Source organism: Natator depressus, chromosome 4, assembly GCF_965152275.1.
Source record: "Natator depressus isolate rNatDep1 chromosome 4, rNatDep2.hap1, whole genome shotgun sequence".
In the NCBI taxonomy this organism is placed as follows: domain Eukaryota; kingdom Metazoa; phylum Chordata; order Testudines; family Cheloniidae; genus Natator; species Natator depressus.
The window spans coordinates 71,639,271-71,653,883 of record NC_134237.1 but is presented as its reverse complement, the minus strand read 5'-3'; the positions used below and the strand labels follow the sequence as shown (position 1 = coordinate 71,653,883).

The following is a 14,613-nucleotide window of genomic DNA, read 5'->3' as shown; positions in this document are numbered from 1 at the left end:
AGGGATATTAGTCTGTTAGCTATGCAAAAAACAATATCCTCCACCGTAACTGATAAATGTTCCTGCTTCTTGGGCACCTCCATAAAATGCGGGAATTGTAAATACAAAATATTTTTGGCACAAAGTATCAAAACAGCCAACTCAACTACGAACTAGTATTGGGTTATTTATCAAATATTAGAATATTCAATTTTACAATCTAGAGTTTTGAATGTTTAATTAAAGTATTTTCCTATTTCTCTTAATCAGTGGGAGGAATTACAATTACACTTTCCACCAAATCTCTTTGGTAGAGATATTTATAAAAAACCCTGCACTTTGTAGAGGAAGCTGACTCATGGGATCTGAAGCACTGGTGGAAGCCTGTGATTTAAGTAAGCATTGTGCTAGTCAAGGCTTTGAATGGTTAATATACGTAAAGATCTAGCTGACAAACTTTAGGTTGCTAAAAATGTCTAAATATGTTGTAAAAGTTAAAGACATATTTACACACTGGTTGTTGGAACAAGCCCAAATGAGTTCTGTAGAAGACTGTTCAATATTAAGGACATTTAAAGGATTTTTTCCCCTTTATATTGTAATCCCTTTCTTATGCTGAAGATTAAATAAGAACTTCTCTTTTTATCCTGGTTTGGGTGGTGATATATGGGTTGGAAATGAGTGGATGAGGCAGAGCCTGGAAGCAAACATACATATTTTTCTTACTATGCACATTTTGATGTGCCAGTTACAACCATGCTGATCTGCAAAAATGCTATTTTATAAAACAAATTCTTTCCAAGAAGATTTGTTATTAAGGAAACCAAAATCTTGATTAATGTTAAAAATGTGTACCCCTTTCATGAAAACCATCAATGTTTTCTAACTGTAATTTTCACAAAACATTTCTCTAAAGGAGGCTGCTTCATTTTCTGCCTCTTTGCAGGCACCTGTCTGTACTCTGCCATGATATGATTCACAGTCCTCTCAGGTCCTAGTTGAGTAGTTTCTCTTTGTCACTCCTTACATTCATCAAAGCTTAGGGGAGTTTTAAATGGCTCGTGCACTCTGATAGCAGCCCCTATCAGAAGAGAACAGAAACCGGAAATCACTGTTCTCTGAATCCCTGGGACTGAACTGCAGCTATGAACTAAGTAGCATGCAGGATTCTATGCAGAAATTTAAAACAGCACAGTCTTCTAAATTGGAGTTGGGGAACTTATTTGGAGAATGGGCTGAGGCACTGAGAGTCGGGGGAGAACGATGAGACTGCAGAGTTCCACTGCATAGTGCAGACACTTAAAAAGTGATCAGGAGTGCAGAGAGGCCATGCCCACTGCGTATTTGCCACACCATCCAAACATGGAAAGCAGATTTCTGGAATATTTTTGCTAATTGATTAGCTGTGAAGATAACTCATGTGATGTTGTTCATGGAGGGGGTGAGTGACAATGCACAACTGATCAGTTTGACTGGGGACATTACAAGACAGAGTGCATCTTCTGTAACTGCTCATCATGAAGACCCAGGTTGCTCCAAAACACAGGTTGACAGCCAACAGCTGTCGCACATTATGCAAATTGCTGCTGCTACTACTCGTGGCACCAAATTTTCCCGACAAGACCAAAACGAAGGGATAGATTTTTTTTTCAAAAGTGACTAAGGGATTTAGAAGCACATAATACATAGAAAGCCAATGGGATTTATGCTCCTAAATCCCCTAAGCCGGTTTGAAAATCTTTTCTTAAATGCTTTCTCCACACTTGGTAAATTTAGAATTGATAATGTACAAAAAGTCAATGTCTCTTATGTTTAAAAAAATATAATGACAGCACAGTGACACGGTAGTCACACCTTAAATTCCTTTATCTAGTTTAAAAAACAACATGAGAACTTTTTTTCCCCTTTGAGGAAATTTGCATTAATTTATGTCAAAAAAGATGCCACTGAGATAAACAGAACTTCCAGTGCTAACATAGTGACAATTCCTGCCTTTGATTAATTAAAAATACAGAAAACTATATTATTAAACTAATATCCCTTTTAGGCATTGAAAGCAATGCTCAGCTTTCAGCTCTGACGGGTTTCACTTGAGACAGAGTGAATTCCTGGCTTCACTGAAGTCAATGGCAAAGTTCCCAGTGACTTCCGAGGAGCCATGATTTCACCGAGGATGCTTACGTGTTCCTGATGAAGGCAAGTGTTGTGGTGAGTCAGAAAGGGAGAGGCAGTCCCTAAGGCAAGTTGGATCTCAGTTTTGTGCACTGAAGGTCACAAAAACATCAATTTCAAAATAAATATCAGTACTCTTCGGAATGTGTAACCTTAATCTAAAAATAACTTTATGTGGTACTATGGAATAATACCAGTTTAATGACATTTAATAACTGCAAGTGCATGTCTAGGATTCAGGAAATGACTGAAACAGAGTTCTCAAATGAGGTGTTTAAGTTATCTCCAGTACATGAAATGAATGGCAAATCATGTCAGAACTACTGCTCAGTTTAATAATCTGTCCAAATGATGTATTGCCCTTGAATAGCAAAGATGATGCCCTGACTCTGTTGTCAGGGTCACGTCAATTCAATACAGCATCATAAGAGGCTTCCAATTGCTACCAATTTACAGAATGCTTTTCACACAATGTGGTTTAGTGCTCTGAATACCATAGTGGCTGTATCTCCTAGAGAGAACATGAGCAGCATTCACTTGGGTGCAAAAATGGGAATGCCTCTGTTCACCCTCTGCCTTTTAAGTAAGCAGTACTTACACTGGCTTTACTACACTTATTAGTCCTTAGATTTATTATTTACTACACAATACTATTATTATTTACTACACAATATGTCCTTAGATAATCTTTCAGACATCAGAATCTACAGACTGAATGCCAAGCAATGAGCCTCCTTTCATATTAACTGATATGCAGTAACTTAAAAGGTCCTGTTCTTTGTGTGAAACATAAAAAAGGAAAAGGCCAGGTTAAAAGAAGTCAAGCACAGCCTGAATGAAACATAGAGAAAGCAGGGGACTGTCGATCACAGGTTGACACTAACCTTGATGAGAGAATTTGAGTGGTGCAGAAACTGTGCAGTATGCAATATGGGGCTGGGTGAATGTTATATTGCTTTTGTACAACATAAATATGACAAACTGATGGACTGAGATTGACTCAAAGTCATTAAGGATATGAAGCGGACACTTCTAAAAAGACATCTGTTTCTCTTTCAGAGAGAAGAGAGTTACTCAGTCCTAAAACTTTGATGCTTTTTCATATAGGCTATTTGGTTTAATTTCAGTGTTTCAGTTCTGGGATTTCCCATCACTGTTGTAAAGTGGTTCTATCAAATCCGTGAATTCTCACTGGGGGCCAGAGAGGAGTGGGTTCAGGCCCCATGACTTAGCATGAGCGCAATGCCAGACAGACTTACTGAATATTGAACAAGCCCTATAGCAGAACAGAGCCAAACCTTAACATTTAAGTTTTGGATCAGGAAAAGGGATGATTTTCCTGTAGGATCTTGAAAGCATGACACAAAGTCCAGAACCAATTTACTCATGGTCACCATTTTATGTTTCGTCTTTTAAAAAACACGTTCCCACAGACAATGTTAAAAGTTTGAAATGATTGTAAAAACACATTGGACCATAAGTACTTTGAATCTAAGTTTTAAAACTATTAAATCATTCTCATGACAAATCTCATCCACCCCAGCACCATTTTTTACTTCACTGGACAAGACTTCAAGTACCAGCACTGCATGAAATTACATTTCTTTGAACAGAAAGGAGTGTTTATGCATCATTTAATGGATAGTAGACATACCCTTCAACTGGTAGCACATACTTGGCAATCCAGGACATAATCAGAAGGATCAAACTAAGCTGTTTCAATTTGCATTTTTCCCATGGTAGCAGTAAAAATGGTGTTACCCTCCTGTCTAGATACAAAACTAATAGTAATATACTCAGTATATACTAAGTCTCTCCCACATCTATTATACAACTGCCATTTTGCATGCATTTCAGAGCACAATACCAGATGGAGCACATACAGTCTTCCAGCTACATAGGACAGTGGCACAATTAATTCCCAAAGATCAGGCAACATCAAGGCTGAAAAGGAGTTTGTTTAATTTACGTCTTTTCTATCATGAATAGAGTTTGCCAAGACATTTACCAGTCAAATTCCCAGCAGGTGTGTTTGCAAAAAGAAGGGAGAAGTTGCAAAAAGAAGGCTGCACACATCATTCACTAGTTAGGTATTAAGATGCTGGAGCCACAGATTGTCTGAGGACTTCATTGTTTACCTTGTCTCAGACTGGCACAGGGAAGCAGATGTAAATCTTTTCCAAGTGCAAGTGGAGAAGGCAGTGAATGAAGGTCCGTCTTGGCACAGATGTCCCATAAAAGATTCTTGATATGCATAGCCAGTGAAGTTTTTCTGGCTGCTCGATTCTTCTAGAGTAATAAGGAGCAATCTGTTTTCCTTCCTTCAATTTCTAATTATAACAGCCATTGGCCTTTAAGTTTGTTCAAAGTCTCTGCATGTGCTGACAAATTAATTAAAACTTTCCAGGTATGGGAAAGTCTCAAAAAAATATAGAGTAGCAGGAAAAAAACTTCAGCTCAGGTTAGTTTACAGATGGAACATATTTTTAGGGGAATGGGAGAGCCTTTGGGTCTCAGTTCCATTCTGTGGTGTCTGGGGGTATTTTTAATAGGAAAAAATAGATACACAGTCCCCATAATTCATTTTAAAAACACCTTAATATCATATCAGACCAGGTGCCAGCTCATGCCGAGGCCCTCACTGAATACTCACAAATGCATAGCAGGAAACTAGTCTTGCTTACGGGGTGTTAGTATTATCAAAATAGATATTAGATGTTAAGTTGATAAAGATGTGTTCAGATTTTATGAAATGCTAGTAGACTGCTGCAAATATTTATCTCACTTATAATCTCTACAGCCCGTGGTATAAAGTTATACTGAGTGTTTGCACTATAAACCTCTGTAATTTTTTAACTCACCAAACAGGAAAAGAAGCATTGATTAAGGTAAAGTGTTTGTCTATGGCCTGCTGAAGGCAAATGATGTATTGTGTAGCATCAAAGGACAGAGACTTTGTTGATTGCATTCCTAACTCCTTCCAGGAAGGAGAGATGGATGCATAACTCAGCCCATAACTTTGGACTCTGGACCAGAGAGGATAAAAATCCCTGACAGGAGAAACTGAATCTTTCTTCCATGCTGTCTGGACTCTGAGGGGCAAAGATTCCTAAACATAAGCAAAGAGATCCCCATGCTGCCTGGCAAAAGTTAGCCCTGAAAGACATTTAGAATTTACAGATTACTATAACTGTCACCTTTTGAAATGTAGACTGAAACTTATTTGCTTGCTGTAAACTATAAATAATTCTCATTTATTTTTCCTAGTTAATAAATCCTTAGTTAGTTTACTCTAGAATTGGCTACAGCATGGTCTTTGCTGTGAGATCCAAGGTCCAAGATCTGGGGTAAGTGACTGGTCTCCTGGGACTGGGAGCAACCAGAATATTTTATGATTTTTCATGTAAGTGACCATTTATCACTAAATCCAGCTTACCTGGGTGGCAAAATAGACTAGCGAGCCCAAGGGGTCTGTCTGTAACTCCATGGTAAGACTGCTATAGTGATTCAGGAGTTGACATTAATTACTGGGTTGGCGAAATCTAATGATAGAACATACCACCAGTTTAGGGTGTCTGCCCTGCTTTTTGACAGTCTGCCCTGAGCTTGGAACGCACAGTCGTGAGCCACTCCAGACAGTGCATCATGTAAAATGTGTATTAATAATTGGGTAAAGCATGGAAATCTGAATCTCACAGGTCTGGATATGGTCCTTTTTGCCTCTCTGGAGCATTGAGTGAGGATTGTACAATAGAGCAAGGTAGGTATATATCACATGTTCAAAGTCCTGCAGCTGCAGAGATGTGTCTGAGTGTGGGTTTTGATGGAGGGACATGGAGGAGTTACTGAACTTTGGTCTTTCCTGACTTCTTCTATTAATTTTCTATTGCCTCTGGGTATAACCAGTTCAAATGAAGTTTATGAAACAAAATGTTAATGAGAAAAAACAAAAATGAGGGAATTCACCGTGTCAGGAGTTTGCGTATGTCAAGGCACTGGCACCATCAAGTACTTTGAGGTACTGTAGCTGGGGGCTAAAATAAGAGTGCAAAGGCCCAAGTGACTGTAATCTGAGAGGTTATTTTAAAAATCCTGCTACAATATGTAAAAAAATTGGTTTATTTTAAAATGTTCTTAAGAGAAAGGGACCAAAAACTGGCTAGATCTCCCCTCCTGGAGAATATCCTGGCATAACAGGGACCCCTGGAGGTTTAGGGGATTTCACCAAAAACATTTATTCCAATTTAAACCCTTTCATTCCTTCAATTCACGTGTAAAATCTTATAATCTGAGAGCCCCAAGAAGTCCTCTAGCAAAACCAGGGAAGACTAGAATTGACATTACTGATACTTCTAAAGTTCTTAAAAAAAAAGACAGAAAAATATGTTAAAAAATCAAGCCTTCTTTACAAATCATAATCAAAAAGAAAAAAAATCTTTTGCATCTCTCCTTTAAGGTGGAAGATGTAAAAGGCCAGTGCAATTTTTCCAACAAGACATATAAATTATATTCCTTCTCTACAGCCCTTGTGTATTAATTTATTTCTAATACATAAAGCAACCTGTCACCACAAGGTGTGCATTAGTAGGCTATTGGTGTGCTCCCCCAATATGTTAAGAGGAATAAATCTGAAGGCAGAATGCATCTGAGAAGCGCCCCAGCAACCTGCTAACACATACCCCAGCATGGCGTAATAATATTAAAGTATGGCTCCTTATTTCCTTTTTGTTTAAACTCTAGCTGTGATACCACTAACCAAAGCCAACTAGCAATCAGAACATAGAATGAGGCAAGATGGGCCAATTTTTTTAGGAAAAGACCCCCACTCATTGTTGCATATTTACATTTGCATGTGCAAATCTGACCAGACAAAACACTAGATAGGTACCTAACGAATACCTAATTTATGCATGTAATTTGTAATAACACATATAAAATGTGGCACTGACCTCAGGCCTCCCTTGTCAAAAATCAGATTCTGAAAGCCATCCTGTAATATGCTGTAATGACTATGTGTTCTTTCTGAACCTTCTGTCCTTGTTGTGCATGCACATCATGGTGAACAGAAGATTATAAGGGATTATACCAGGAACAGCCATAGACATCAGACATGTCAGTTTCTTATTTTAGTGGCTGTTTCATAGATCATGCCAATCACTACAAGCTCCCTTAATGACACCACTAGTAATAGGAGTCAAACCTCATTTCATAAGGGCTTTGTTATAATGTAAAAAGTTTCAGTAACTTTATTTGAAATTCGGTGATCTACCAAATTGCTTTGCAATAAAGATGGAACATGCTGTTAAATTTGGTCTAGCTTGGGTATTCCTTACCTCCCCCCAGGCAGCAGGTGGGGGCTCCACAGGAGGGTAATATTTAGGGACATCCCATGCCACTGCAGCCATGAACCACTTGAAGTCCTTGCACTTAAGGTGCTTGCGTAGCTCCTTCTGGGCTGAGATATCGCCTGTTGAGAGATGCCTGTACTCGGGCCGCCGCTGGTAAACGTACTCTGCAAACTCATCCATCCATGTCTCCGCCACACGCTTCAGGTTCTGTGTAGCAGAAAGAAAGAGTCATTAACCTGTCCATGCTTTGACTAGATAATATAATTGACACGAAGTAAAAAAACAACAACCCTGACTTGGAATCTTATCATGTTTTGGATGGTGGTGTATTAAATAAATGGTAAACCTCTTTGGAATTAAACACAGTTAGGAGCATGATTTAATTAGACGGATGGCTTCATGCAGTTTGTTTTTTTAATACTTCAGTGCAATTGCTGAATGGGGATTTAATTAACCAGATACAGTAAAAATTCAGCTAATTATTTCAACTGGAATCTCACTGTGAAGCTCCCATTTTTTTTACTTGATTGCTAATGTTGTTTTTCCATAGTTTTGATGCAGTTGAATTTTGAAATTGGAGTTTTGCTTCATATAGTAAAATATTATACACAGTCCAATTTTTGAACAATGCATCTCCTTCAGGGCCCCAAAATGTCCCCTATCTTTCAGAAGCCAGAGTGACATATCTGCAAAGACTGGCTTAGTAACAAGTCTGCTTAGGCTCTCTAGTTACACACAGCTAACTGGGCATTATTAATATATTCAGAAGGTAGGATGAATTCTGAATACACAACATTACGTAAACTACTAATGCCTGTAACCAGTAGTGCTGCATAGAAGGATGAGCTTAGGATAGTCAACAGAGCAATGAAGCCACTTCCTTTCCTTGCATGGGTGTTTGCTCAGGTAGCTTGGAGGGGGCTGAAGATTGCTATTAGCAAATATCTCCAGCGACTGGAGATGGGATACCAGGTGGGGAGAGCTCTGAATTACTACGGAGAATTCTTTCCCAGGTGTCTGGCTGGTGAGTCTCATCTACATGTTCACGGTCTAACTGATCACCATATTTGGGATTGGAGGAAATTTTCTCCCAGGTCAGATTGGCAGAGACCCTGGGGTTTTTCATCTTCCTCTGCAGAATGAGGCATGGATCATTTGCAGGTTTAAAATAGAGTAAATGGTGGATTCTCTGTAACTTGAAGTCTTTGAACCATGATTTGAGGACTTCAGTAACTCAGTCAGAGATTATGGACCTGGAGTGGGTGGGTGAGGTTCATTGGCCTGCCATGTGCAGGAGGTCAGACTAGATGATCATGAGGGTCCCTTCTGGCCTTAAAGTCTCTGAGTGAGTTGCATCCCCATAAAACAGGGGTCTCAAACTCAATTTACCTTAGGGCCAGTGCCAGTCCTCAAATCCTCCCAGCGGGCCAATAATGTCACTGAAGATGGTGTTCAGAAAAAAAACACATTTATATTGTATGTTTTATTTCAAATTTCTTAGAAATAATAAAACTGTCCTACAACTTTATACAATTCTTCGCCTGCCAGAGAGTTTTTAGTGTTTGCCAGACACCTGGCAATGCTTCAGTTCTGTCAGTTTGTTGATGTTTGACCTCAGTGACTGAGCAGTTGAAACCTTCAGGATTGCAGCAAGGGGTGCGACAGATAGTTGTGTTCGGTATTTTGACTTGTTTATATTCATTGTGGAAAAAAGTGATGCTGCCTCCCTGGCTGACTCTGCCCGGCAACTAATCATGGTGTCTCTGTCCCTCTCCCACAGCCAATGGGAGCTGCAGGAGGCCATGCCTGCAGCAGACAGAGCCGGCAGCGTGGCTGCATGCGTCTCTCCACGGGCCGAAGTGGGGAGGTTCTCGGGACGCAACAAAAGCCATCCAAGTTTAGGTTGCGTTACCTTTTTTGGATCGTTTCCACAGAGCTGGTGAGAGGATGATGTGGCCCCTCTGGACCTACCCGTACCCCAACTACTCCCTGGTCCAAGCCTGCCACTCCCCTCCCCTTCATCTGCATGGATCACAACTGTGAAATCAATTGTGAATTCACCAGGGCTAGAATGCCACTGCCTATGCAACTGACTCCCCCATCTGTGTGGGGCAAGGGAAAGTTGCATGTGATGAGGCTCAGTCCAGATTTTTCTCTTGCCTGTCAAAAAGCAGGACATTCAGAGTGGAGGGTGACCCCTTCAATGTACACAGACACTGCAGCATGCATGGGTTTGTGAGAGACCTTAAAATGCTACTTTAAATATTTTTTGAGTGGTTTGTATCTTTTTTTTTTTTGGTATTTCATAAAGCCCTCTGATCATTTTGGTGCATGACACCACTGGTTCCAGTACACTTAGATAGGCAAGGGATTAAGTATGTCCTATTACAGTTCTACAAGGGCGAAAAGAAATGCTATTATGGCTACACATTATACAGACTTGCGGTCTAACTTTGCATCCTAAAATACATAATAAAAACCATGGACAAAGACTGGTAAGTTGTGGGCCAAACCACTGAGATGTTGAACACTTTCTGTGAGATGCTGAGTGGCCTAAATACACTCCATAGGGGTGTGTCTTTTGCCTATTGAGCACCTTATTTTTCATCCTGTTCTTTCTGCATCTTAAACTTCTGTTTGCTTTTCTGACTCTCATTCCATGTTGAGCAGTAGTCTTCATTCAGCTGTTCCCTATGATACCAAGGACTTTTCCTTTGTTAGTGAGTTAGAACCCAGTAAACCAGAGGTGGACAAACTATGAGGGCCTGCAGAACCATCCTGCCCAGCCCTTGAGCTCCCGGCCCGGGAGGCTAGCCAGCCCCAGGCCCCTCCCCTGCTGCCCCCCTTTGCCTGCAGCCTCAGCTTGCCATGCTGCCAGCACTCTGGGCAGCGGGGCCGCGAGCTCCTGCCGGGCAGCGCAGCAGCATGGCTGCCAGTCCTGCTGATCTGAGTGGCATGGTAAGGGGGTGGGGAGTGGGGGGGTTGGATAAGGAGCAGGGAGCCCTGGGGTGCAGTCAGGGGACAGGGAGCGGTTGGATGGGGCGGAGGTTCGGGGGGGGGCAGTCAGGGGACGGGGAACAGGTGAGGTTGGATAGGCGTGGGAGTCCTGGGGGGCCTGTCGGAGGTGGGGGTGTGGATGGGGGCAGGGCAGTCAGGGGACACGGAGCAGGGAGGGTTGGATAGGAGGTGGGGTCCTGGGGGGGCAGTTAGGGGTGGGGAGTCCCGGGAGGGGATGGTCAGGAGACAAGGAGCAGCGGGGGTTGGATGGGTCTGGAGTTCTGAGGGGGGAAGTCAGGGGGCGGGAAGTGGGAGGGGGCAGATAGGAGGGCGGGGGCCAGGCTGTTTGGGGAGGCACAGCCTTCCGTACCCGGCCCTCCATACAGTTTCGGAACCCCAATGTGGCCCTCAGGCCAAAAAGTTTGCCCACCCCTGCAGTAAACAGTATGAGTAGTACAAATTATTCCTTCCAATGTGCATTGTCTTGCATTTGTCAGCATTCATCATGTTGCCTATTCACCTGGCTTTGTTACATGCCTCTTAAGTTTCTCTCAGTTTTCTTTAATCTTGACTAACTGGAATAATTTTGTCTTCTGCAATTTTCATACCTTTGCCTCCTTTTTCATATAATTAATAATGTTAAACACTAGTCCTAGCATGAAACCTTGTGGTAACGTGGTGCTAACCTCCCATGATGAAAGCTGACCATTTATTCCTATATTTTGCTTAGCCAGTTTCTCAACCTATGGCTATTCAGTTTTTTTTTAAACAATTTGAGTGACAGACTTTGACAAAGACTTTTGTGAAAGTCCAAATAAATACGGCACCTGGTTCTCCTTTATTGACTGTTTTGACAGATTCAGAAAGAGGTCTTATAGATTAAGGCGGCAACAGATAATTGATACAACCAAACCCCACAAAATTATTATTATCTGTTCAGCGTTGGGTATGGACTCAGTACATTCATCTCTCCCCCTCATACACTTAACGTGCATCTTCACAGATGCCCCTTTTTCCAGAAGTTTCTCTAATTGGCTTTCATTTTCTTTCTCTGTCAAGTTAAAATCTGCACTTCCACAGCTGTCCAACGCAAAACAAAAACACCATACGCACATCACATTGGGTGACATTCTGACACTAAAGGAATCTTATAGCCTTGTTTGTAAAAACAAGATCCTCAAACCGTGTAATGTTCTGTTTATAGAATGCTAGAGCTGCAAAATGCTGATATGTTCTGTAATAAGATAGAGGACAATATACATCTGAAAATCAGCAACAGAAGGTAATGTAGCCTTTCAGAATTGTCTGTGCATATTTGTGAGCCTGATTCCTATTCTGATTTGCTTTCAAGATTCATTTGAAAACCACTCTCCTGAATTTTATTAATTTAGTTTGCTTCAAGCATCTGCACAAACCTAGATATCTCCGAACTAATAAGGCTTATCTGAATACAAAGACAGCGAGATACATCACAAATGAAGTACATTCGGCTGGTGCTGTAAGATAAGTTACTGTGTGCTTTGTCTCTGTGAAGCAAACACATTAAAACCTGAAGAATGGGGGCATGTGCAATTAAGGGAGTTTAAGAAATCACAACACTGAAGTCCCTGTTCTGAATGACTTATGCCCCACACAAGGTTGAATTTTGTTGCTATTTCATTGGAAACAAAACAACACAATTCTTCTGGGTAATTTACATGAAATTAGCCTTCAGTAGTAAGGGAATGGGGTGTCGCCATGACAAAAGGAAATATAAATCTGATATAAGAATGAGAGCTACAAAGGCAATATGGCTCTCTTTGAGGGAACATTATAACATGGAAATCTCCCAACCATGTGAGAATACTATTTGCCCTTGCCTGTGTAGACTGAGCTAAACTAGATTTTAACCACATTAATCGGAAGAGGCAAAACCATGAGTGCTAGTATTGCCTTTACAGTAGCACATCATCCCCTCATGAATTCTGTTTATCCCACGTTTTAATTGAAAACTATTTTAGACGGGTTTTAGAGTTTTAAAAGTATTATGATACTATTTTTTTTTAAACGATGCCATCCGATCATTGACTTAGTACCATGAGTCCTACAGGACACCAAGGAAGAGGAAACAGGTAAATAACTGTAGCAGTGGCTTACCTCTTCAGTAGCAAATGTAGCTACTGCCTCAGTTTCCCCCTTCCTTTGTAGAGTAGTCTAGATCTCTGGCTTAACGAAATATACTCCATCCTTTCTGAAGAAACGAGTCCAGCAAAATAAAAGTCCAAAAGAAGTCCTTTAAACCTCCACTTGTTGGTGCAGGGGCTCACAAATGGTCCTTCACCAAGACAAATCGTCACCCTTCCATGCACGGACTCCCAATCAACCTTTACTATTTGGCTTTTTCACAGCCTTTTGGTGGAAAACCATAAGCAGTGAATTTCTTAAGAGGATCGCCTAATCTTTTAAGGTCTTTCTCTACCCTCCCACTGAGCCTCTGGCTTTCTAGCCCACAACACCAACCTTTCCTCGGGGTACTTTACCCAACTCTTTGATTGTTGTCTTTTATAAGACTCTTTTAAAACCCCTCCCAGGCACCTTGTCTGGAGAGACTCAACAGCTTGCCCTATTACCTTCCATTCCTACCTCTTTCTGAAATGGCAAAATCATACATCTCTGTCATCCTTCCCAGTATGCACTGCTTCCCAACCTATCATTCCCCTGCTATAACAATAAACCCCAGAATACCTTGATTTTGGACTGAACCTGAAACAGGGCCAGAGCTCGATCTTAAATGGCCAGAGACACCGATACATTTTAGAAATTTCTAAAAGTGCCTAAAGTAGTCTTTCCTTACATAATAATGTCCAACATTGAGATGCTCAAGGTACTGACTAGGCCCAAGATTTGTAGGAGTGGGCATTGGGACTCTTTAGCTGAACAAGCAGGATGGCAAGCTCATCATACTCTTGAAATCTTCCTAAGACTCATGAGAACCCCTGAAGAGCCTATCTATGTAGCTATTCATATCACCATCATATCTGAGGACATAACAGGAATTTTAACATTCCTTCCGACATTCCTTGATTGGTACTTAATAACTTTTAATATATAGTTAAATCCTTTCCTCTTAAATTTTGGAATGTGTAACCAGTGGACAATTTTTGCACCTACTCAAATGTTTTCAGATATCTGTTTTAAAGATCTAGGACATAGAAAATAGGTATTAATGCTTTCTTATTACATTTTAGTTATAACATGTTTTATCTTCTAAGAGATTTCAAATGATATTAATTGAGGGGAGACTGAAAAGTATATCTTTTAGTGGGGAAGAGGCACCATTGGGCTTACAATGGAAAGTAGAATGCAACGTTAACCATGGACCAGTTTTTGCTCCACAATATTTGAACCATTTCCCTTTAAAATACACAGAATCTCACAAAATACTGACTAGCTAGCTACAAAGCTTCAACTTAAGAGGGTCTAGACCTTTTAGCCCTGGTCTACACTAGGACTTTAGGTCGAATTTAGCAGCGTTAAATCGATGTAAACCTGCACCCCTCCACACGATGAAGCCCTTTTTCTCGACTTAAAGGGCTGTTAAAATCGATTTCCGTACTCCACCCCTGACAAGTGGATTAGCGCTTAAATCGGCCTTGCCGGGTCGAATTTGGGGTACTGTGGACACAATTAGATGGTATTGGCCTCCGGGAGCTATCCCAGAGTGCTCCATTGTGACCGCTCTAGACAGCACTCTCAACTCAGATGCACTGGCCAGGTAGACAGGAGAAGAACCGCGAACTTTTGAATCTCATTTCCTGTTTGGCCAGCGTGGCAAGCTGCAGGTGACCATGCAGAGCTCATCAGCAGAGGTGACCACGATGGAGTACCAGAATCGCAGAAGAGCTCCAGCATGGACTGAACGGGAGGTATGGGATCTGATCGCTGTATGGGGAGAGAAATCCGTGCTATCAGACCTCCGTTCCAGTTTTCAAAATGCCAAAACCTTTGTCAAAATCTCCCAGGGCATGAAGGACAGAGGCCATAACAGGGACCCGAAGCAGTGCCGCGTGAAACTTAAGGAGCTGAGGCAAGCCTACCGGAAAACCAGAGAGGCGAACGGCCACTCCGGGTCAGAGCC

At 41.3% G+C, this 14,613-nt stretch overlaps 1 protein-coding gene across 7 annotated transcripts in view; it reads right to left on the bottom strand.

Annotated features, from left to right (window-relative positions):
- GALNTL6 (polypeptide N-acetylgalactosaminyltransferase like 6) overlaps positions 1 to 14,613 on the bottom strand; it is a 927,841-nt gene that overhangs the window by 47,825 nt on the left and 865,403 nt on the right. For all 7 annotated transcript variants that reach the window (XM_074951162.1, XM_074951163.1, XM_074951157.1 and 4 more), the window contains one exon: positions 7,485 to 7,706. In XM_074951162.1, coding sequence (XP_074807263.1) covers positions 7,485 to 7,706 — 222 coding nt within the window. The remainder of the gene's footprint in view (positions 1 to 7,484; positions 7,707 to 14,613) is intronic.